This window comes from Annulohypoxylon maeteangense, assembly GCF_022496945.1.
Source record: "Annulohypoxylon maeteangense strain CBS 123835 unplaced genomic scaffold GGS22scaffold_7, whole genome shotgun sequence".
Lineage (NCBI taxonomy): Eukaryota > Fungi > Ascomycota > Sordariomycetes > Xylariales > Hypoxylaceae > Annulohypoxylon > Annulohypoxylon maeteangense.
In genome coordinates this window covers 367,272-388,260 of record NW_025953254.1, presented here as the reverse complement: position 1 = coordinate 388,260, position 20,989 = coordinate 367,272, and the positions used below count along the sequence as shown (strand labels likewise).

At 46.9% G+C, this 20,989-nt stretch overlaps 9 protein-coding genes across 9 annotated transcripts; 7 read left to right on the top strand and 2 right to left on the bottom strand.

Moving 5' to 3' along the window:
* Nucleotides 1-470: 470 nt before the first annotated feature.
* GGS22DRAFT_161202 (major facilitator superfamily domain-containing protein) lies at nt 471-2,912 on the top strand. The gene is made up of 7 exons (XM_047961051.1): nt 471-1,230; nt 1,294-1,445; nt 1,534-2,061; nt 2,136-2,304; nt 2,359-2,437; nt 2,487-2,735; nt 2,789-2,912. Exons 1-6 carry the CDS (start codon nt 702-704, stop codon nt 2,605-2,607), a joined length of 1,578 nt encoding a protein of 525 aa, XP_047819386.1. The 5' UTR covers nt 471-701; the 3' UTR covers nt 2,608-2,735; nt 2,789-2,912.
* A 247-nt stretch (nt 2,913-3,159) lies between these two features.
* Nucleotides 3,160-4,651, top strand: GGS22DRAFT_130514 (anion-transporting ATPase). The gene is made up of 2 exons (XM_047958460.1): nt 3,160-3,728; nt 3,798-4,651. Exons 1-2 carry the CDS (start codon nt 3,348-3,350, stop codon nt 4,428-4,430), a joined length of 1,014 nt encoding a protein of 337 aa, XP_047819385.1. The 5' UTR covers nt 3,160-3,347; the 3' UTR covers nt 4,431-4,651.
* A 426-nt stretch (nt 4,652-5,077) lies between these two features.
* GGS22DRAFT_130511 (thioredoxin-like protein) lies at nt 5,078-6,134 on the top strand. Its single transcript, XM_047958459.1, has 2 exons — nt 5,078-5,723; nt 5,852-6,134. The coding sequence occupies exons 1-2, from the start codon at nt 5,369-5,371 to the stop codon at nt 6,046-6,048; spliced, it is 552 nt and encodes a 183-aa protein (XP_047819384.1). The 5' UTR covers nt 5,078-5,368; the 3' UTR covers nt 6,049-6,134.
* A 357-nt stretch (nt 6,135-6,491) lies between these two features.
* On the top strand, nt 6,492-8,213 carry GGS22DRAFT_130499 (amidohydrolase). Its single transcript, XM_047958457.1, has 2 exons — nt 6,492-7,519; nt 7,599-8,213. Exons 1-2 carry the CDS (start codon nt 6,883-6,885, stop codon nt 7,997-7,999), a joined length of 1,038 nt encoding a protein of 345 aa, XP_047819383.1. The 5' UTR covers nt 6,492-6,882; the 3' UTR covers nt 8,000-8,213.
* Nucleotides 8,056-10,077, bottom strand: GGS22DRAFT_130506 (PLC-like phosphodiesterase). Its single transcript, XM_047958458.1, has 2 exons — nt 9,127-10,077; nt 8,056-9,075 (listed from the first exon to the last, which is right to left on the bottom strand). Exons 1-2 carry the CDS (start codon nt 9,795-9,797, stop codon nt 8,427-8,429), a joined length of 1,320 nt encoding a protein of 439 aa, XP_047819382.1. The 5' UTR covers nt 9,798-10,077; the 3' UTR covers nt 8,056-8,426.
* Nucleotides 10,078-10,863: 786 nt separating this feature from the next.
* On the top strand, nt 10,864-12,583 carry GGS22DRAFT_130481 (SUR7/PalI family-domain-containing protein). The gene is made up of 3 exons (XM_047958456.1): nt 10,864-11,470; nt 11,530-11,720; nt 11,776-12,583. Exons 1-3 carry the CDS (start codon nt 11,273-11,275, stop codon nt 12,359-12,361), a joined length of 975 nt encoding a protein of 324 aa, XP_047819381.1. The 5' UTR covers nt 10,864-11,272; the 3' UTR covers nt 12,362-12,583.
* A 767-nt stretch (nt 12,584-13,350) lies between these two features.
* GGS22DRAFT_130479 (DWNN domain-containing protein) lies at nt 13,351-15,668 on the top strand. The gene is made up of 3 exons (XM_047958455.1): nt 13,351-13,805; nt 13,862-14,144; nt 14,197-15,668. Exons 1-3 carry the CDS (start codon nt 13,634-13,636, stop codon nt 15,578-15,580), a joined length of 1,839 nt encoding a protein of 612 aa, XP_047819380.1. The 5' UTR covers nt 13,351-13,633; the 3' UTR covers nt 15,581-15,668.
* A 1,178-nt stretch (nt 15,669-16,846) lies between these two features.
* GGS22DRAFT_161188 (uncharacterized protein) lies at nt 16,847-18,073 on the top strand. The gene is made up of 2 exons (XM_047961050.1): nt 16,847-17,134; nt 17,199-18,073. Exon 2 carries the CDS (start codon nt 17,207-17,209, stop codon nt 17,891-17,893), a length of 687 nt encoding a protein of 228 aa, XP_047819379.1. The 5' UTR covers nt 16,847-17,134; nt 17,199-17,206; the 3' UTR covers nt 17,894-18,073.
* On the bottom strand, nt 17,998-19,879 carry GGS22DRAFT_161186 (uncharacterized protein). Its single transcript, XM_047961049.1, has one exon. The coding sequence runs from the start codon at nt 19,502-19,504 to the stop codon at nt 18,647-18,649; it is 858 nt and encodes a 285-aa protein (XP_047819378.1). The 5' UTR covers nt 19,505-19,879; the 3' UTR covers nt 17,998-18,646.
* Nucleotides 19,880-20,989: the final 1,110 nt, after the last annotated feature.

The following is a 20,989-nucleotide window of genomic DNA, read 5'->3' as shown; positions in this document are numbered from 1 at the left end:
GAGCATATAGAATACGTAGGGTTAGAACCGGATTATACGAAGAGACCGGACCCCAAGAAGACGAGCGCGACCGGTCAAGGAAGTCGGGGCCGCGAGAGCCTAGCAAGCCTCCTAATGTTACAGCAAAGACGAGCCGGCGGTAATCAGGACATATGTAACCATCGAGCCAGCTGAGCCAACGGCTTACATACCAACATGTTCACCGATGTGGTATCAAGTTTCTATGCGCAAATGGGAATAGGCAACATAAACTAGATCCTTTCCTATTGGACTGACTTCTGGGCGGGGAGCCAGCCACCCTGCAATGCATTACCATCGGGAGACCTAGGTGGTGGTGGTAATATGTATTAGTTACCCATAACCAGATTACCTACCTAGGTACATAGATGGTATACTCATTGGTTTCTAGATCTTTACTTTTTTATAAGATCTCCTTTTCCCCGCTGTTTCACAATATCTCCAAAATGCCCAATAGAATGTGAAAGCCCACGATTATAAATTGAGATGCGTGGTAATTATGGCTGGCGAGATGCTGGCTGATATATTGATGTGGCCCAAGTCAAAACGTAAGGGATGGTATAAAGGTAGTCGCCGTCTTTTCTGTACCGAAAAGGTAGGTATGCCGTGATGTCAATTTCTTCTTCCCCTTAGGAGAATTTGACATCCGATCAGATCCGATCTCTAAGTTACCAAGGGCAAAGATGGCAGGCTTAAAGAAAACGACCGTGGCTCGAGATGAACCGCTGTCTATATCTGAGGGGAGGCAGAGTATCCATACCACTAGGATGAGAGAGCACTTCTTTCGCCAGCAAGAGCCTCAGGGTACTGACCCTCCAGTTCATCCGATAATGGCACTATTCCGCCGAAAGCAACAGCATAATCCATGTGAGATCGCAACCCAGCCCTCTGTATTCGACGATCCAGAGAGAGCCAGATATTTCCATCCCACTGAGAACTATGAGGGTATACACCGATTCGACCCTGAAGCAAGGTGGACGTGGGCGGAAGAGCTGCCACTCATAAATAAACTTGACCGGAAAATCACCCTTTGGGCATGGATCGCTGTTATGTGTACGAACTTAGACAGTGTAAACATATCCCAGGCAAACACGGATAACTTCTTAGATGATTTAGGCCTGTCCACAGACGACTTCAATTTGGGGAATACCGCATTCAAGGTGGCATTCATATGTGCTTCACTTCCATCACAGCTAATTAGTAAGAAAGTTGGTAAGCATAATTGGAAGAAAGCCTCATACTAGGTATATCATCACTTACCAATTCATGGTATAGGTCATCGCATCTGGATACCTACAATTATGTGTTCGTGGAGTGTTGTGGCGCTGTCACAATTCTGGCTTCGTGGAAGAACGTCATTTCTAATTTGCCGTGTTCTCCTTGGCCTTCTAGAAGGCGGCTTCCCTTCGATTATTCTCTTATACCTCGTAAGTCGTGAGGCAGTATAGGCAATATTCCTTATAATACAGCTATATCTAGATACTTGTATGATCAGCTAACTTCCTATAATTTTAGTCCTATTTCTTCAAAGGCACCGAATTACCTGTCCGTTTAGCTATCTTCTATACAAGCATCAACATTGTCTATATCGTGGCACCAATCCTTGCTTTGGGAATTTTACGACTCCGTGGCTATCACGGGCAAGCAGGATGGAGATGGCTCTTCTTGATTGAGGGTATAATCACTTTTGCTGGTGGGGTCTGGTCCTGGTTTGCTATGGCGTCGTCGCCTACCCAAACCAGATCGTGGTATCGGCCGAAAGGCTGGTTTAGCGAACGTGAAGAGGTCATTATGGTCAACCGTATATTAAGGGATGACCCTTCGAAAGGAGATATGAATACCCGCCAAGGAGTGGATTTAAAGGGGCTTTGGATGGCGCTGTGTGACTTTGACCTCTGGCCGATTTATATTGCTAGCTTTGTTTACAAGATGGTGCCCGGAGTTTTTGAGCAATACCTAACCCTTGTTCTGCGAGACCTCGGGTTCGATACGTTTAATTCGAATCTGCTTGCAATCCCAGCTCAAGTTGCTGGTATTTTCACGGTGAGTTCTTCCCTATGACCTATCCGCTCATCTCGCTCGATTGATGGTCCGAAAAGAAAATAACTGTGAATTAGACACTCATCCCGACATACCTCTCTGAAATCTGGGATGAAAGATCCTTGATGAGTGTATTTGCGCAGGTTTGGATCTTGCCTAATATCATTGCTCTCGCCGTTTTGCCAAATGGTACATCACCGTGGACGAAGTATGCTATCATGTCGATTGTGATTTCGCGTCCATACTGTAGGTAAGCAAAACTGCGTACTATCTTCTTGTAATAGCTAAATTGTGAGATAGTACAAGGTATGCAAATCGCTTGGGGTAGTCGTAACTCGAATGCCGTCGGGACACGGACTGTTTCGGTTGCTGTCGCCAAGTGAGTCATGACATGTATCTGATGAACGACTAAGTTGACCCTCAAATAGTATGTTCGCCGAATTATCTGGTGTCGTGTATTCGAATATTTACCGCGCTGATGATAGACCAGAATGTACTCTTGCTACCATCATTTTCAGGTGTTTCATAACTGACTTAAACAATTGGTAGATCGCCGTGGAAACAAGCAGCTCGTCGCAATCTGTGCAACCAATATAGTGATATTTATACTTATAAAGCTCTACTACATGTGGCGCAATAAGCGAAAGGATAGAGAATGGAGTGCAATGACCAGGGAGGTAAGAATAATGTGTGTAAGTATAGTATAAAGTGGAAGCTGATGCAAAAATAGGAACAACTGCATTATTTAGAAACGACTACAGACCAGGGAAACAGGAGAAAGGACATTAGGTTCGCCCATTAGCACGAGGCCGAGAGGTTCCTCTCTAATTAATATACATACTTACTACCCACAACACCGAAGATAAATATAATCCATGGCGCTTCTAGAATTATTGGTAGCATGTTGAACTTTTGTCGAATACAAACTTGAAGATGTTGTAAGGTGTACATAGGTAAAAAGGGGCTGATCTGTACCTAGGTACCGGCGGTACTCCAAGACTCCAAGTGATACCCCACCAAATGGTACGTACCTGAGGTCTTCCAGGCTGTCACTGAGAGACTGTGGGGCGCTATGAATTACCTAGTAGTTTATGATTTGCTACTAAAAGAAGCTCGACGCGATTCCAGAATCTACTTCTATATTTGTGCATTCGTCCCACGACAATTTGGTACATTTTTATCTGTATGAAATAAACAGGAGTTCCTATTTGCCTCGATCAGGCTCACCTCCTAGTCCCTCGTATTAGACCATCTCTTTTAAACTCCGACCTCATTCATTCCTATCCGTCATGTCGTCCGCTGTCATCTCCGCCGACGACGGCTTAGAGCCGACATTGCAGTCTATCCTGGACCAGAAGACCTTGCGGTGGATATTCGTTGGTGGTAAAGGTGGTGTAGGAAAGACGACGACATCTTGTTCCCTCGCCATACAACTCGCCAAAGTCCGCCGCTCCGTTCTACTCATCTCCACCGATCCCGCTCACAACTTGTCCGACGCATTTTCGCAAAAGTTCGGCAAGGAGGCTCGCCTAATAGATGGCTTCACAAATCTCAGTGCGATGGAGATCGACCCGAATGGAAGTATTCAGGATTTAATGGCCGGGCAAGGTGAAGACAACACCGATGCTATGGGAGGCATGGGAGGCATGATGCAGGATTTGGCCTTCGCGGTAAGTACAAGGAACAAGGATATCGCATAATATATATTTCCCACGACTTAAACTAACATTACCTTCTAGATTCCAGGTATAGACGAAGCCATGTCATTCGCAGAGGTTCTAAAACAAGTCAAATCTCTCTCATACGAGGTCATTATCTTCGATACCGCTCCCACAGGCCACACCCTCCGTTTCCTACAGTTCCCATCCGTCCTTGAGAAAGCGCTTGCTAAGATCTCCCAACTCTCCTCACAATACGGTCCATTACTGAACGGTTTCCTCGGTAACCAAGGCACGCTTCCGAACGGCCAAAACTTGAACGAGATGATGGAAAAATTGGAGACTCTTCGCCAGACTATCTCCGAGGTAAACACACAGTTCAAGGACGAGAATTTGACGACATTTGTGTGCGTCTGTATAGCGGAATTCCTGAGTTTATACGAGACGGAACGCATGATTCAAGAATTGGCAAGCTACAGTATCGACACGCACTGCATCGTGGTCAACCAGCTGCTATTCCCAAAGCAAGGGAGCAATTGCGAGCAGTGCATGGCACGGCGGAAGATGCAGAAGAAGTACCTGGACCAGATCGAAGAGCTATACGACGAGTTCAACGTTGTAAGGATGCCGCTTTTGGTCGAAGAGGTTCGGGGTAAGGAGAAGCTAGAACGGTTCAGCGAAATGCTGATCCATCCTTATGTCCCCCCTGAGTAAACCGCATGCCTGGATTCTATTGGGCTATTTGGAGTCGGGAAGCGTGGCGTTTGAGACCTTTGATTCACATCGAGGGTCTAATGTAAAGGAAATAGAGGCATAATGGAGTAATTTAGTGCTCCTGGCATATATGCCCACCTAGATACTCACGAGATAGGGAATCAAGAACATGGCATGTCCATTCCGATCTGCCATCCACCATTGACCCGAGAGATATCTCCATCTATTTGGGATACGCCAATCAGAATACTCCCATAACTATCATGTGGAGGAACAGAATTGCGCATACAGTGCCTGACAATTCGTTCAAATTCGATTTCTTGCCACGCCCAATGTAGTAGTCGGAGAGAAAACATATAGCGATAGTCTCTTGACCTCCTGATTTCCTTGAAAACCAACTTTTACCTACCCCCAACAGGCAACTATGACCTTGATGCTGACATGTGGATGACTAATAGAAAAGAATTGATTATAAAGAAATCGCGCCGTCGGCGTATAATTATCCCAGACAATCAGCATGACAAATACTATAAACACCAATTTCTTATACCCACGAAGACTCTATCGGCGACTTTGTGGTCATTATGTACTACTACAAACGGACAAGTGTAGTTCCTACATGTTGCGTCGACCTTGCGTGATGTATGAGAGATGAACCTAGTCTAGTTTCTGATGGGGTATGGTCCTCTATAAGCATCGTTAACCACGATCGGACACCACCTCAGCTATCTTGGTGTTTCGCCGAAATACAGAAGTTGTGGAGTTAAGGCCGGCGTTAAGTTCAATCAGGAGATAGATGAGGCGAAAACCGGTGTCTTAGCCGACTCCAAGAGATATTTGAAGTCCAGGGTCAACGTTATCCCCTAATAAAAGCCACGATGATCGCTTAGCTTTTAGGATAGGCAGCTAGAGACGCCACGCTATCATTGTCCCTCGGTATGCAGTCCATCAAGATTTACCATGCGCCGTCCGGCCAAGGGCCTAATCCCTGGAAGGTCATCATTTTGCTCGAAGAGCTGGGGTTGCCATGGGAGATCGTCTGGATCCCGTACGGCGAGATCAAGTCCGAACCATACACCTCTCTGAACCCGAACGGCCGGCTTCCGGCTATGGTCGACCCTAATAAAAATGTGACGCTTTGGGAGTCCGGCGCCATCATAAACTACCTCATCGCCACGTATGACAAGGAGCTCAAGCTCACGTACGGAGATGATAGGTTCGAGGAAAAGTGGCTTCTCCAGAGCTGGCTGATGTTCCAGATGAGTGGCCAGGGACCGATGTTTGGGCAGAAGAGTACGTATTTTCGGAGTTGGCCCTCTCAGCCACTTCCTAGGTTCTTATCTCAACTCCGGGTTGAACCCTAGTCCACATTCATCATTTCATCTCGTAGAAAGCATTCAGCTCACTGTCTTCTAAAATAGTATGGTTTACCCATATTCACGTTGAGCAGAACCTGCAGACGGCCATAGACCGTTATGGGAACGAGTCTAAGCGCATCATGGGCGTCGTAGAAGGCACTCTGCGAAAGCAGCGGGAAAAGCTAGGTCTCGCGGCCGAGGATCCAGTTTGGCTTGTCGGCGATAAATGCACCTACGCGGATCTTGCGTTCATCCCCTGAAATATGGCGCTGGGAACCATGTTCTCCGATGGTTCCTTAGACTTCGAGAAGGAGTTTCCGGAGTACTATCGCTGGCACCTTAACATGACTGGGAGGCCGGCAGCGAAGAAGGTTCTAGAGTACCGGGAAGAGTGCATACGATCGATGAAGGATACCGCAGCGGAGGTTCTCTCAAGGCAAAAGGATGCTAAGAAGCTTCCGAAGTATGAGAAGTCTGTTGGTGTTGATACCGCCTGAAAGGGCTAGATTCTGGGATCTACCTAGTACTTGAAGATTCCATATACCTAATCGAGTAATTGCTCTCCTGCTAACGATTTGAGGCTTAGCGTGGGTAACACGCGGTAGTGCTTACCGCTACTTTGTCTTAATGTATCTGAGAATGGTAACCTGCAGCTCCTTTCATCAAGTTTATTACAATAAATGGAAAGCACTCTACCCATGTGGTCTAACTCTAGAATCGCACTTTCACTATCAACTTTTGGGCGAATGGTGTCCAGCGCATTGAAGTGACTGTGGGGCGCTATTGCATAGCAAGTCAAGCCATCTCAGGGGAATTAGTGGGTATCTAGTAGGGGGGCCATGGCGGGGTAAGGTGCGATGGAGCTTGAATAGGTATTCGTTGTGTGAAGCTTCCCAAGCTTCGTGTGAGCTTGCTTTGGTTACACCTTCACCGTTTCATATCTGCCGTTCTAAGATTTGAGCCTTTCTTCGTGCTGTTTCTCCATTTTTGAAAAAGCATTGATTTGTACAGAGATTTAGAAAATTGCCTGCGGAAAGAATAACACTGAACCAAAAAAAGTTTTACTTAGTAAAGAAGTACTCGAATTATCAACAATGGCCGCCGATATCCCTATCATTGACGCCCACATCCACCTCGTCCCGGAATCAGAGCTTGAGACGTTGGCGTGGTGGAAGCCGGACGGACCTTTACAAGGACAGCTCTCGGTTGAACAATACAAGACTGCTACAGGAGACTCGACGCCCAAAGGCTTCATATTCCTAGAGACGGACCGCAAGAATGACCTAGAAGCTGGAGAGAAAGATGGTAGCGGCTGGAAATATCCCTTAATGGAGGTTTCCTGGGTGAAGCGCATCATCACCGGCCAGCCGAAACCTGGCGAAGGTCACACTGCGGAAGATGCTTCTCTATGTACCGCCTATATCCCTTGGGCGCCGATGCCGAGTGGGGCTGAAGCTATGGAGAAATATATCGACCTAGTAAAGCAGGAAGCCGGCGAGAGCTGGCCCAAGGTTAAGGGTTTTAGATACCTACTGCAGGACAAGCCGAACGGGACCATGTTACAAGACAAATTTATCGAGAGCTTGAAACTGCTGGGCCGCAAAGGCCTTGTATTTGACTTAGGCGTCGACCAACATAATCGCGGCAGAGCCCAACTGGAGGAGGTCGTCGAGATGATTGACCGTGCGCACGAAGGCGTTCCCGAAGACCAAAGGGTCACTTTTATAATTAGTTCGTATTCCTCATTTCTCTGCTTTACCCCCCGAACCCCCAGACTTTTTTTTTTAAAAGCAAGACTAATGACGTGCAGACCACATGTGCAAGCCGGACCTCTCCATCTACAACGTGCAAACGAGCCCGTCGTTTATCGCCTGGCGCACGGCCATCTTCACGCTAAGCAAGTGCAGTAAGACATACATGAAGCTCTCGGGCGGGTTCCCGGAGATGCCGGACTCGCTAAAGCAGCGGTCGCCCGAGGACATCTTTGACGCCATTAGCCCGTGGCTGAGCGTGGTGCTTGCTGCCTTCGGCGCCTCCCGCATCATGTTCGCGAGCGACTGGCCCGTGTGCACCATCGGCGTCGGCGACGACGCTTGGCAGAAGTGGAAGAAGATCGTCGACAGACTGTGCTGGATGGCTTCGTTCGAGGATGAGGAGAAACGTATGATTTGGGGCGGCACGGCGTTGAAGGCGTACGGTATCGAGGCGTGATGATGATGATATTCGTGATACGACATATACTTAGGTATTTATCTATTTACTGAGGGGTACGGGATGCAGGAATGTGGAATATCAGGACTATATTTGGCTGGTCATGCATATAGCAAACAAGTATCTGAACTACCTACTCCAGGTGTGAGGTATGCACATCTTTCAATATAATCAAAGATTGTTAAGAGCTTCTCCTCTTGCTGTAAATTGATCTTTGGATTAAATCAACTTCTCTAGCAAATCGGGAAATTTTGAATACCTAGTATTAAATATGTTTAATCCACATGCTAACAATAGCATGTACCAATTTCCAACATTAGACTCGTAAGACTTCAATGTTCAGTATTCGCTCCATCTAGAAAACGCCATCAACGCAATGTCCCACCCATCAAATGCCGCAAACATTATTTTAGGTGCTAGGCTATAATTATAGGAACGCCCAAAACAGTGCCATCATGGCCAATGAGTATATAAATCCGTTGCTCAGCAGGCGTTCTGCCCCGTTTGTGGCCTGACCGCAGCATTGGCGGTTGTACGTGACGTTGTTCATCTGCGCTGCGACTTCGAAGACGGACCCCGGGAATCCTCCAGTGTTGTAGTAGTCCACGTTCAAGAAGTTAGGGGGACGTCCCCAATCGCTGCGGCAGTTATTGGCTGAAAGGCCAAGGCTACCGGTTCCCGTGACGTTATTCGTCACATTCAGCTCCGTCCGCGCGGGTACGAGCATATTGGTTCCGAGGATCGACAGTTCAACATTAAGGTTATGGTTAATCATGTACAGTCGGTCCTTAGCATCCTTCTCTGCTAGATTGGGTGGTCGCTGAACAGTACAGGGGAACTTTTGGTCAGTGGGGTCAAATGGTGTTTCCCATAGCTGAGAGAATTCATCAAGGAGCCAAGGATATGCCGTCTGGTTAGCCATGTAGTCCATAAACATAACCACTCTCTGGCCTCTCAAAACCATCTCGCTTAATGTTGGCCAGTCATCTAAAGTCATGGGAGCTACCGACGGTGTGTAAATGTAGCGCAATATACCGGTCTGTTCGATATATGGTACATATAAGCTAGGAACAGAGCTATCACTCAGTCAGTAACTAATTCTCTTCTTAGGGTTAGGTGGTACATACTAGTTTCCATTGCCTAGGAGGATAGTAATAACATCGTACGGATGAGCTGCAACCCATGTCTTAACCTTGCCAAGCCAGTCGGTGATGGGACCAGCATCAAGAATATCACAGCTCGTATGACAAAAATGCGGCTCGCTCCCACCAGTAGGCCACTGTATTTGTGCTTGAAGAAACCGTACGCCATCATTCAGCTGTGCTGTGACGTCGTATTGTTGGTTCGCTGCTAAGTTGTTGGATGTTGTAAAAGGGGAGTTATGGCAAGCGACGTTGGTAATGTTGCTATATTTCCTGGTGCAGAATTCCGCATAATTGTTGCACGGTTGTGTGTTGGTCACCGTTGGGATAGCTGACGTAGTTGAGGAGGAAAAGTTGCCGGCTAATGTTGTCGTCGTCGCGGCGGAGCCGGTCAAAAACGTCACCGTATCGGATGACGAAGAGCTAATCGTAGACCGGGTTACGTTGTCGGTTCCCATGGAAGTCGCTACACTTCCGGTCGTTCCTAAGTCCGTGCCTAACGTAATCTGAGTGGAAAACGACTCATAGGTACCGGTTGGAGTGGTAGCTGTAGCTGTCGAGCCTGTTGCTGTAGTTCCGTCATTGCTGAGGGTAGTTTGTCCAAGCACGCCGCCAGCAACAGCAGCCAATAGGGACAAACGTCCGAACGGCGCCATAGCTTTCCTAGAAGTATATAGAAAAGCTCAAGCGTAGTCTGACATGGAGCAGATTGCCCAGATTGCCCAGGTATTAGATGGTATCAACGACGAAGATGTATTATCGTAACGAGAGAAAGGGAACCCGTCTATATTCTAGGTTTCGTCCGAAAAAAAAATAAGATTTAAAAGTTGAGATGACTTGGCTTGCTTTCATGGTTTGCATGTTCTGCTTGTGACAACGGTCGACTCGAACCTGCCCTGTCACCCCTTGGCTCTGGAACATGGTGGGCTGCCTGGGTGCATGTACGTACCTGTATACTTTGAGTACATGAGATCTACTTGTATGTGGGTCATTCAGCTTACAAGGAAGGCTGAGCCAAAGATTATGAGGGCGTTAGTGGTAGATGATGAGTGATTCTGGCGCAGATTGCAGGGAAAATCGTGGGTTACACGCGTCCACAACTTGTTATGTCTTGAGTTGGCGCTAGAGAATGATGTCAGCGGCATTCCCGTACCATAAGTGTACCCAGATATTTATGGGTCACAGCTTAAATACGGCGATAGTATGCACATAGTTGTCAGTCCCAATTTTCATCACTAAATCCGTTGATCAGTATAAAACCATTGTTTAGTTTTTGTCTCTTATGTGACTGATATGCAAAGAGAAAAAAACTTGATATTGAGCTATATCCATGTAAGTCATGACCTGGTCATGAAAACTCTTTAAGTAAACAAATATCAAATCATGCCTAGCAGCTGCCTAGGCCCCCTCGTAATTGTAAATGAATCCAATCTTCATTGGTCCACCCGTTATTCAACTGATCAGTGCAGGTGCTGAGCTTAAATGGATGTTTCAAACATTCAAGACATCCTAGCCTACTAGGTACACCTACCTAACAGACTGACTTGCCAGCCTGCAAGCGCCTGCCAGTTGACCCTCTGCCTGGCCTACCCAGCATCTAGGTCAATGCTACTATAAAGTCTTGGCACGGTGGCAGTGAGATCGTTGCCCGGCAGTCGGCATAAGATGGCAAGGGTTATTTGCAAGTGCAGTGGAGAAAAAGGGTTCCTTGGAAGCTGAGAAGTTTAAAGAGAAACTTTAAAGTACTGTACATCTTTGGTACAAATACGTATGTTTCTGATGTCAAGTACGAGACCCAATCAATAATACGTATGGGTCGGATGGGATGATCTTTACCTCTACCCAGCTTGATTCCCATCCTTGCTGACTATCCTAGGTAATCATTCACGAATTCAGAAATCAAGTGTTTTTGATCTTCTGTGTTGTTTCCTTCAATGTATTCACGTGCATGATCTCAAGAACTTTGACATTTAGTCATTCTTGACGGCCATTCCCGTAATTCTTTTCAATTCTAATTCGATTCTTAAGCCAATTCATTAGTTCTGCAGATACTTTAATCTGAGCTGCTGAGATCGAGTCCATCCGGACCAGGGAAGATACAAGGCTACCTTTGGATTTGGATTCGTTGAATATGGCTTTTGGATCTATTCCTGGGTTTCGAAAGCGAACGCCAGCAACGTCGTCTTCTCCTGACGCCAATGCTCATAAAGAGAGCCCCCAACCAAGTATTGAAGATCAAGCCACTTTGAAGAGAGGGACGAGAACACGACGAAATGCCATCATAGTATCATGTTTCTGCTATCTGGTCGCTGTGGTCTTCTTGGTATTGGTAAGCTTTAACTTCTTAACTTACATTTATATGTCTCTAACGGCTTCATCGTATCGTAGGTCGAGATAGGCAACACGAAAGGTACCCGAGTTTTAGGTGACATCTACTTCTTCAAGCTTGATCTTTCCGACATTCTTCCTCAAGCGGTGCCGACCACCCTGAGTTTGCAAAACTCGATTGCACGAACTCTCGGTCTCCACGATTTCTACCAGGTCGGATTATGGAATTTCTGCGAAGGATATGATACTGAGTATGTGGATGGGTCTATATCTCAATAAGGGGATCTTGGCTGACAAATGAATTAGTGGAATTACTCATTGTTCGACTCCGACTACTCTTTATTGGTTTAACCCGGTAGATATTCTACTGAGTGAATTATTCTCGGGAGCTTCAATCGCGCTGCCTTCGGAAGTGAATGATATCCTGACTATTCTCCGCATCGCATCGAATATTATGTTCGGGTTTTTCCTGACTGGCCTACTTTTGGATTTAGTCTTGATTTTCCTATCTCCAATCGTCTTATATTCGCGATGGTGGAGTCTTCCTCTCAGCATTTTGGCTTTCCTTGGAACGCTGTTGGTTCTAATAGCATCAGCCCTCGGCACGGCTATGTCTCTAGTATTCAAGTATGCTTTGACGTCGCAGACTGATCTCAATGTGAACGCCGACGTTGGTACGAAAATGTTTGCCTTCATGTGGATAGCGACCGGATTCACTTTAATCGCCTTCATCATCCACGCCGGGTTGGGTTGTTGTTGTACATCACGCCGAGACATACGTACCGGACGAAAGGGCGGCAAGAAACTCAACCAGACTCCCACAGCTGAGAAAAAAGAGAAGAAGGGCCTTAACTTACCTAAATTTGGTAGGAAGACGGAAGCATCAGGTTAGTGGTGAAAGCGACAGGTAATCAGGAAGGATATCTCTATGGTGGCTCCGAACATATGATAAATATTTTGGATGCACCATTCAATGGCTCATAACTGCAGGTTAGATACTAGTTTCGGAGGTTAAATAAAAATGCGTATGTACGTGTCAATGAGGTCGGCGACATCTTCAGTGCTTGTACAAATTAATTAGAAGCTCATCACAGTTCTAGAGATTCAATAATCAATAAAATCAGTGACGAGCTAGGTACGAAGGTACATGCTACAGTAGAGTACCTAATAATAGCGGTCAATTCTCGGCAATTGCTAATACTAATGTGGGGCGATATATGGATTGGTCACGTGTCTGTTTTATTTCAGTGCCTAAAGTTAAAGTTCCTTCTGACTAATCCCCGTATCTAAGGTCATATTCTCCCACTTCATTTATCCAGTCACAGTGATCCTTCCTCCATCTTCTTTTAACAACTTCCATCCTCGATTTCTTGCAAATCAACTCTCATCATTTTCTCATCAGCTTCTTTTTTTTATTTCTTCAATACTGGATTTTATCAATCTCGTTGCCGCACATCCCCAAGAACGCGATCGGTAATTACTTTCCCCTTTCCGATTAATCCGACCGCGACCGTACAGCGACCGGACTTGAACCGCGAAAATTCACCACGTTCCCTCATACTTTCTCGGTCGCGTCTCTTCGCCATCTTTCGCCACATCAACTTCGCGACAAGCAATGGTCAGCTCAATCATCGTGTGAACTAATTTGTTCTCAGTGAACTTCTCGTGGGATAGGTTGGAGGTCTTGGTCTAAAACAGACGAGATTTTTGCGGAGATCTGGGGTTCGTGGTGTGGACTTCGGGTGGAAATCTGCCTTTTCTTCAATTGAGTTGACTTGGCATCAAGTCTACTTGTCTTTGTACATCATTCTCCATTTCTTTCTACTGGAGCATACACTCCTGTTGTTCTTTGACGTACAGCTGAATTGATACCCATCTATCTTCTTGCCAGTTGGTCTTTTTAAGAAGAAAAAAAGAAAGAAAAGGACAAGCGAGAGTCAGAATAGCATCAAGTCTCCGCAAAAAAAAAACCAACAGATCCAACCCCTCACTTGAAGCTTGCGAACAACTTACCACTTCAGTACTGCTTCACATACATATATCTCCCACCCCATTTTCTAGACTACTACGCCTTTCAAGGCTTAGCGAATCATTATTCGCAATTATTTCTCTCCCTCTTCCCACAAACCTTGTAACCTCGCCAGATACTACATAATCTAGCAACATGACTTCGTCTGTGTTCTTCAAGTTCAAGTCTCAGAAGGAGCCATCGCGCGTGGAATTTGATGGTACTGGTATTTCAGTTTTCGAACTCAAACGTGACATTATCGTAAAGAGCGGTTTGGGTGACGGTACCGACTTCGACTTAGCCATCTATTCCGAAGATGGAAGTGAAGGTAAGCCCCTCTTCCACCAAAATAGTTCATTAGTAATAATGCTAACACAAGTGTAGAATATGATGATGACACAACCATCATTCCGCGATCTACCACGGTAGTCGCACGTCGATTGCCTCCACAGAAGCCTGGAGCTGGTCGCGCTGCTCGGTATGTCTCTGGAAAGATGCCGGCGAGCGCCAAGAATTCTTCTCGACGAGAGAATGCAACGAAGGCCACGAAACCCACATCCGCCGCTCTCACGCAGATGAGTGCAGCAATGACTGAAGAGGAAAAGATGATGGCTATGTTTCAAGCCCAATCCGATCAGTGGACTGCCCAGCAGGAAGAGATGTCTCAGTACGTTGATCTATCCAATCCATTTTCATTACACATGCTAACATATTCATAGTCAAACTGCGGTTTACAAGCCAGGCGCGAAGAAGCCCGCCAATGTCCCGGATCATGATCCCCCGAATGGTTACATCTGCTACCGATGCGGACAGAAAGGACACTGGATTCAAGTCTGTCCTACTAATGACAACCCAGAGTTTGACAATCGCCCCCGTGTCAAGCGTACAACGGGCATTCCTCGCTCGTTCTTGAAGACTGTAGACAAGTCAGCGCTCCAACAGACCGGTACGGACGGTGAGGAAGTTAAGCCTCCAGCTGGCGTCATGGTCAATGCAGATGGTGAATTCGTGATCGCGGAGCCCGACAAAGCTTCATGGGAGCAGTATCAGGCTAAAACAAAGTCATCGGCAGCTGCCCAGAAAGCAGCATCTGCCGAGGATAGGGAACTTGAGGAGAAAGGCCTTTTGTGCGCCATCGACAAAAGGATGTTCATAGACCCAATGAAGACTCCATGTTGTGAGAAGACGTATTGCAATGAGTGCATCACCAATGCTCTCATTGAGAGCGACTTCATATGCCCAGGTTGTCAGACGGAAGGAGTGCTCATTGATGACCTCAAAACAGATGATGAGACCACTACTAAGATTCAAGACTACCTTAAAGAAAAAGAGTCTACTAAGACAAAGGAGCGATCAAAGAGCCCTCCCGCCGTGAAGTCCCCATCTGAAGCACCTTCCACTAAGGAGGCCTCGCAAGCAGAGTCCCCCAAGGCCCAACCAGCAGCTCCTGAGAAGACTACATCACCCACCCCTTCTACGACGGCCAAGTCCCCTCCGGCAGAGGTTGCCAAACAGTCATCCATTGCCACCGTGCCGTCATCTAGCTCCAGCGAGACCCCTAAGCCTCAAGAGGCAACTTCAGCCTCCAAAAAGCGATCGGCGGAGGATCCGCTGGAGAACCCTAAGATTCCGAAGGGACCAAAGGCCATGCAACGAGCACAAGAGGCCAAGGACATGCAGAATATGATGCAGCAAGGCATGAATGGTATGCCAAGCATGATGCCCAACTTGATGCAGTTCCCTATGAACGGCTTCGGTCAGCCTAACATGAATATGGCCATGATGATGGGAATGAATCCCATGATGAACCCCATGATGGGTATGAACGGAATGTTCAACCCGGCTTTTCAGGGCATGAATGGTAACGGCATGTTTGGAGGGAACTTTGGGGGTATGAACGGCGGAGCAGCGAATAATATGAACGGTATGGGCATGAACGGTAGTGGTAGTGGTGGGTTCAACAACCAGAATCAACAACCACACAGACCTAACTTTACGACACCTAACAATGACAATGACGCTTACTTTCGTAAGCCTGTCAACCCTGGACGGCATCAAAACAAGCAGCGTAGAGTCCGACCAAGTGACTATAGGGAACTATGATGTTTCTTTTGCGCCGTATGAGTCTTCACGTTCTATACTTCGCCTACATACCCACGACTACTCATTTTATCATCGTCGACACACCCTTCATCTCCCATCTCACAACCCGTACGATTGTAGATACACAACTACTTCTCACTCATCTCATCATTCACGCATAGGCCCGACATGAGGCATCAGGCGTTAGGTTTCGGAAGGCAGTCCATTGTTGGACAGACATAGTGGCGTTTGGAGTTCGTTAAGTTCATATTCGAGGAGCCGCACGAGCAACACTGGTCGGCGGTCATAGGACAACGAGGTTTGGAGGAATTTTCATAGGTCGGTTGGGGTGGTACTTGCATGAACGCTGGATGATGTGGCATTTGGCGCCGCTCACCTTTATTTGAGAAAAGCCGGAGCATTCGAGATTCGGTTACATAGGGCAATGAATTGACAGTGGTTTTGCTGGGCTTGAGCTCGTTGTGCTTGCGCGTGTGATTTGTTGGTGATGGTATATGTGGCTCCTAAAAGGTAACTTTATACGTTGGATTGTGCCCACCTTCGCAAAGCCTCAGCGCGCCCATTTTGATTAGTCAAGCTACGTTGAGCTCACTTCATTGATTGTATCCCTTACGATCGATTACCTACCTTATTTTCCTCTCTACTAATAATTTTTAATTTCCTTACCTACCTTGTACCTTTAAAGTGATTTATTCAGTCCATCTAAGGACCGACTTTCGAACTGATCTAAGGACCGAATTTAAGATTACTTTACAGAGGTGCCTTTCAAAAGATTTCACCATAAACCAATCCTTGTCAGCTGTAATGCACAGCTGCCAACTCAGGGGCCAGCTGTAGTACCAACAGCCGTATCGCCTCAAATAAATCATCAACTTTAACTACTTATTTCTCTTAATACCGGCTTTAAAAGCTTTGTATTTTACGTATTTATAATTAAAATTAATATTTAATACTTATTAGAAGTTTTTCTTTACCTAAATATAAAAGTAGCTCTAAAATATTAACTGAAGGTTAAGAGGTAATTAAAGAAAATTGGCGATATGTTCTGCCAGCTGGCGAGTAAGAGCTTGCAGCTGGTTTCGCAACTGACAAGAATTGGTTTATGGTAAAATCTAACAATTACCCTCGCAGCCTCGTTAAACTCAGGCCAAACCGCAAAGCTAACCGCCCACGCGCCTTCACTAAAATCCAAGCCAATCAAAAGCCTAGATCGATGAAAATCCGGAAAAACTCCTAAAGTCAAGTTATTATAATACCCTAGGGGGGTGCCTTCTTATAAAAGCAGCCCACACAGATATCCATACTTGATGCTTACCCTTTACAGTCTTCCACCTTGATAAGTAGATATGAGAAACTGCCCGTCTGTACATACCTATATATATTCCCTCTTAAATATGTTTATGTTTTTTACTGCCCGTCTTAAATTCGGATTAGTTCTGCTTTTCTTAGGCCTTAGCCCTGACCCAGCACGACGTCCAACTTCCGAGGTTATCGTGTACGATTTCTTATGCTAACCAGTTGTTTATTTTCGAAAATCCCATTGCTTAGCTACCTGTAAGTAATCATTGAATTTGACTAGGTACCTATCTAATAGCTCTAATCCGTTGCTTTCAAACAGTGCGCATAATGGGGTCTCTTAGTGATATGACTGATATTAGCATACCATATGCCCAATGTATCACAAGCCGCATCTTGAACACAATGTGCAACAAGCTCCGACTCCATAGCACCTCGTCCGGAACTATTCCTCGCTGGACACCAGGTTCAACGCTGACTTGCGGTATTGAGCATCAGTCTTTCCTTCGAGCTCACTACAGCATCGATGACATCGAACATGTCAAAGGTTGTCTGAAAGAGGTTATCAGTTTGCTCAATTCTTTCAACCTTGGACTTCGCTTCGTGTATGTCGAAGATTTACTCCCGGAGACTTTTACTCTCGCTTATGCAAATGATCCTGATTCCTACGCCACTTCTTTCTTTCCCGACGCCGCACCAGGTAGACGCAAGATTGTACTTCACGAGAGTTCATTCTTGCCGCTATATCGTGCTTCGATTTTCAACATCCTATGCCACGAGTTTGGGCATACTCTCGGCATGCGGCACTGGGACGCAGGTTGGACCGAGCCGAACTACCCATCGATATGCTTCCCACCTGATTCAAATAATAAGCTCTCCGTAATGGGCATATATAAGCACCCGGAAACTCTTCGATTCCATCCAGAAGACATTGAATGGCTCAGAGAATTCTATAGCAGGAAAAATGGGTCAATGATACAGGGCTGCACGATCAAGGACTACCCAAGCCGTCCATAAGGTCATACAGTAGACTCATGAATTAAAAGGGGATGGTTAGCGACCAGGATTGGAAAGGGGTCAATGAGATATATCACACAATCATGGGTCATGAAAAACGTATACAGAGTTTGATGAATAGATTCAATAGTCTTCTATCCACCTTGCGGTGGCAGCTATATATTGACACAGTTTCTGCCTCCCGATGTCCATCCATGAATTCTTTCCTTCGGAGGGCGGATGAACAAGTATTTACAATGGCTAGCCCGGATCTTCACGAAAGGCCAGATCCAGGGCCACAATATTGGCGGTTTTTAAAACATCCCCAGGAGCCGTCGCCGGTCGTTTCCACGGCGGACGGTCTCACTGTGTTTCGCTAGAGCAGGCTTTGTACCTTCTTCTCCGCTCCCGCCTGTGCGGGTAGCAAGGGGGAAGAAGGGCTACTGCTCCGGATGTATGGTCAGAAACATACGAAACGATCGCACGATCGCGTCACGAGGGGGACGCGATCGTGGGGGCCGCAGCATCGACCCAATGGTGTGGGCGCGACGGGTGCGGCGGGGCTCGGCCGTCAAGAACCAGCTTGTGGTCCGGGCCCCGTCGCAAATAAACCCGTCGCTGATGCAATGGAATAACAAGACGAGCAGAGCGAAGAGAAAAGTTGGCGCTCTATGCCCGTTAATGAGCGAACAGCCTTGATATCTCCTATCTTCGGCCTTCTGGCGTATTATGATGGTGTGCTGCTTGGTGGGATCTCCCAAGTGCTGCAAGTCTTCACGATCGAACAACGATGCCGTTTCGGCGGGAGCTGCGGGGGACGTACTCCTCGTCGCCGCTAGAGCAGGAGCTCTCGTCGTCGCTGTAGCCGCAGCGGGAGCCGCCGCAGTCGATCTTGACGCGGTCGCCCTTGCGGGTGATACCGTAGCGCTCGCAAGTGCAGCTGCTGCAGTCTGAGGCTGGCGTGCTGTAGCCGGAGAGCGATGAGTTTGGCGATGAGCTGCCTGAGCGGTACGATAGGCTGGAGCCGGACGAAGAAACGGGAGAGCTGGCAAAGTCGCTGATGGCATCCTCCTCGAAGCTGGTGTTGTCGAAGCGGGTGGTTAGTTCCTCAATGGATTCGTCGTCATAGTAGTCAGCATCTAGGATGTGACGGGTTGCGTGGGGCGACATTGGCTTGGGAGCAACGATCTGAGAGACAGAAAGGGGGCGGCCCTTGGGAATGTCAAGAGTGGGGCGCTTGGAAGATCGGTGCTTGTCCTTTGACGAGGAAGACGAGCTGTGCTTTGAGGAGCTCTTGCTGGAGCTGTGAGACTTGGATGAGGACTTGCTGGACTTGTCCTTGGGAACATCGAGGATGTTCAGTTCTCGGCCGGTGGTGGGCTCAACGGTAGAAGCCTCACTGGGGTTGTGCGAAACGTGGTATCCGTCGATGATGTAGTAGTACCAGTATCGCTGACCAGCCTCGAGGTTGCCTTGAAATCTGAAAGTACCCTTCCATGATCCAGACTTGCTGGAGGACTTGTCCTTGGAAAGGGGGATCTGGCCGACGTAGTTGTCCCAAGATCCAAGCAGGTGAACGGACTTAACACCGGAAGAAACGCGAAGAGAGAAAGATAGCTGGATGGTTGCCATTGTGATTAATGTTATTATTGCAAAAATTGTCGTTTCTTAAAATTTTCAAAGGACTTTGTGAGCAAGGGAAAGCTAGTTTCTCGATCTATTAGGGGGTATCGGCGGTTGTGAATTAGGGGGGTTAGTTGACCGGCAACTGGTGTTGAGTATAAGATTTTCGATTTTTGGTATATTAGATGAATATTAGAACAGAAGAGCACAGCTCTAATGTTTAGCAAAAGAAAAAAAAAGAAGAGGGATGAGAAGAAACAAGGAACTAGCTTGTGGTGTTTGAATGCTTGCCGGAGAAGAAAGAGAGAAAAAGGGAAAACAACTCGAGGAAGGCTGGCTGGTATTATACGAATCGCGGCCGTATAGAGAGACCAGGATGCGACCCAATATCCAGACCAACAGAATCGGCTTCCTACCTGCAGTACCAGTCAGCCCGTGTGGGAGTGACCAGTGTGGAAGTGTATTAGTGAACGACTTCCCGCTACGGCAACTGGATGTGCGGGGCCGTCATCTTGGATAGGCTTGGACTCGCTTGATGGGATCGTGGCCTTGGCTTCTGTATGGTTGGTAACACACACCCAATCCAATGTAATGTCACTTGAGCGCACATCCCCCAACCTAAGCCATTACTGTCATCGGTACAACAAACATGGGTAGTGCCGAACTGCAAGTTGGCGGCGGTTAAGCAATGTAAAAATCATGAGTACAATGGTACAAGATTGGATGAATAAATAGAAACTGGGCGGAAAAGGAAGTCGAGCTAGTCGGGAAAAGGCGATTGGGCGTCTAAATCTTGGCGATGATTGGCCGATCAACAACCAATACCAATCTTAGGCTTATCACATATCACACGGTCGAGTTGTGCATCAGACGAATCAAAGAGGTGCAAACAATCCTCTCCATCGAGATGACCCCCCGCCCGTGTACATACGCATAGTATGTATGTCCATACTATAGTACGAACGCCACTAAGCCATAATATGCATGCGAGCAGGTCTTGAATCTTGATGAACCGGCATACCAGCTCCATGTGGACGAAGCTGTATTCTTTTGCATCGGTACTCCATTGGTGAATGGAACAACCCATCCACTCAGCTTAATAAGTTAGTTTTGCATAAACATTGCGTAATTCGAACAAAATGGCAAAGCTCAGACTAAATAGTAGGTACCTATTGATCTGAAGCTTACGGCATTGCAATTTATTGCCGGAGTCGCTATTGGCCGCGAGATACGGCAGCTGGACCTGTCGTGTACTAGAGAGAAAATGATGATATGATCCCTCGTCATAATCCCTAGTCCTTTCAGGATTAGAGTAGAGAAATGCGAACCTGCCTGCCGGCGAACCTATGAACCTAGGCAGCTGGGTAGAACCTGGGCAGTCGGGTAACTCGATCCACTGCCGTGCTTTTCTCCAACGGAATCAACAAGCCTAGAACATAGAAGAGTTCCCAGGTTCCTGATTCTTAACCAAGATTCTTTGCGGAGTCAGATGGA

Bases quoted from the DNA above. Each gene is read 5' to 3' on its own strand.
- GGS22DRAFT_161202 (XM_047961051.1), top strand. From the start codon at position 702: ATGGCAGGCTTAAAGAAAACGACCGTGGCTCGAGATGAACCGCTGTCT. The intron at 2,062-2,135 runs GTGAGTTCTTCC...ACTGTGAATTAG, and splicing joins AAGTTGCTGGTATTTTCACG to ACACTCATCCCGACATACCT. The intron at 2,438-2,486 runs GTGAGTCATGAC...ACCCTCAAATAG, and splicing joins GTTTCGGTTGCTGTCGCCAA to TATGTTCGCCGAATTATCTG.
- GGS22DRAFT_130514 (XM_047958460.1), top strand. From the start codon at position 3,348: ATGTCGTCCGCTGTCATCTCCGCCGACGACGGCTTAGAGCCGACATTG. The intron at 3,729-3,797 runs GTAAGTACAAGG...ATTACCTTCTAG, and splicing joins TGCAGGATTTGGCCTTCGCG to ATTCCAGGTATAGACGAAGC.
- GGS22DRAFT_130511 (XM_047958459.1), top strand. From the start codon at position 5,369: ATGCAGTCCATCAAGATTTACCATGCGCCGTCCGGCCAAGGGCCTAAT. The intron at 5,724-5,851 runs GTACGTATTTTC...CTTCTAAAATAG, and splicing joins ACCGATGTTTGGGCAGAAGA to TATGGTTTACCCATATTCAC.
- GGS22DRAFT_130499 (XM_047958457.1), top strand. From the start codon at position 6,883: ATGGCCGCCGATATCCCTATCATTGACGCCCACATCCACCTCGTCCCG. The intron at 7,520-7,598 runs GTTCGTATTCCT...AATGACGTGCAG, and splicing joins AAGGGTCACTTTTATAATTA to ACCACATGTGCAAGCCGGAC.
- GGS22DRAFT_130506 (XM_047958458.1), bottom strand. From the start codon at position 9,797: ATGGCGCCGTTCGGACGTTTGTCCCTATTGGCTGCTGTTGCTGGCGGC. The intron at 9,076-9,126 runs GTATGTACCACC...ACTGAGTGATAG, and splicing joins CTCCTAGGCAATGGAAACTA to CTCTGTTCCTAGCTTATATG.
- GGS22DRAFT_130481 (XM_047958456.1), top strand. From the start codon at position 11,273: ATGGCTTTTGGATCTATTCCTGGGTTTCGAAAGCGAACGCCAGCAACG. The intron at 11,471-11,529 runs GTAAGCTTTAAC...ATCGTATCGTAG, and splicing joins CTGTGGTCTTCTTGGTATTG to GTCGAGATAGGCAACACGAA. The intron at 11,721-11,775 runs GTATGTGGATGG...CAAATGAATTAG, and splicing joins TGCGAAGGATATGATACTGA to TGGAATTACTCATTGTTCGA.
- GGS22DRAFT_130479 (XM_047958455.1), top strand. From the start codon at position 13,634: ATGACTTCGTCTGTGTTCTTCAAGTTCAAGTCTCAGAAGGAGCCATCG. The intron at 13,806-13,861 runs GTAAGCCCCTCT...ACACAAGTGTAG, and splicing joins TTCCGAAGATGGAAGTGAAG to AATATGATGATGACACAACC. The intron at 14,145-14,196 runs GTACGTTGATCT...ACATATTCATAG, and splicing joins CAGCAGGAAGAGATGTCTCA to TCAAACTGCGGTTTACAAGC.
- GGS22DRAFT_161188 (XM_047961050.1), top strand. From the start codon at position 17,207: ATGGGGTCTCTTAGTGATATGACTGATATTAGCATACCATATGCCCAA.
- GGS22DRAFT_161186 (XM_047961049.1), bottom strand. From the start codon at position 19,504: ATGGCAACCATCCAGCTATCTTTCTCTCTTCGCGTTTCTTCCGGTGTT.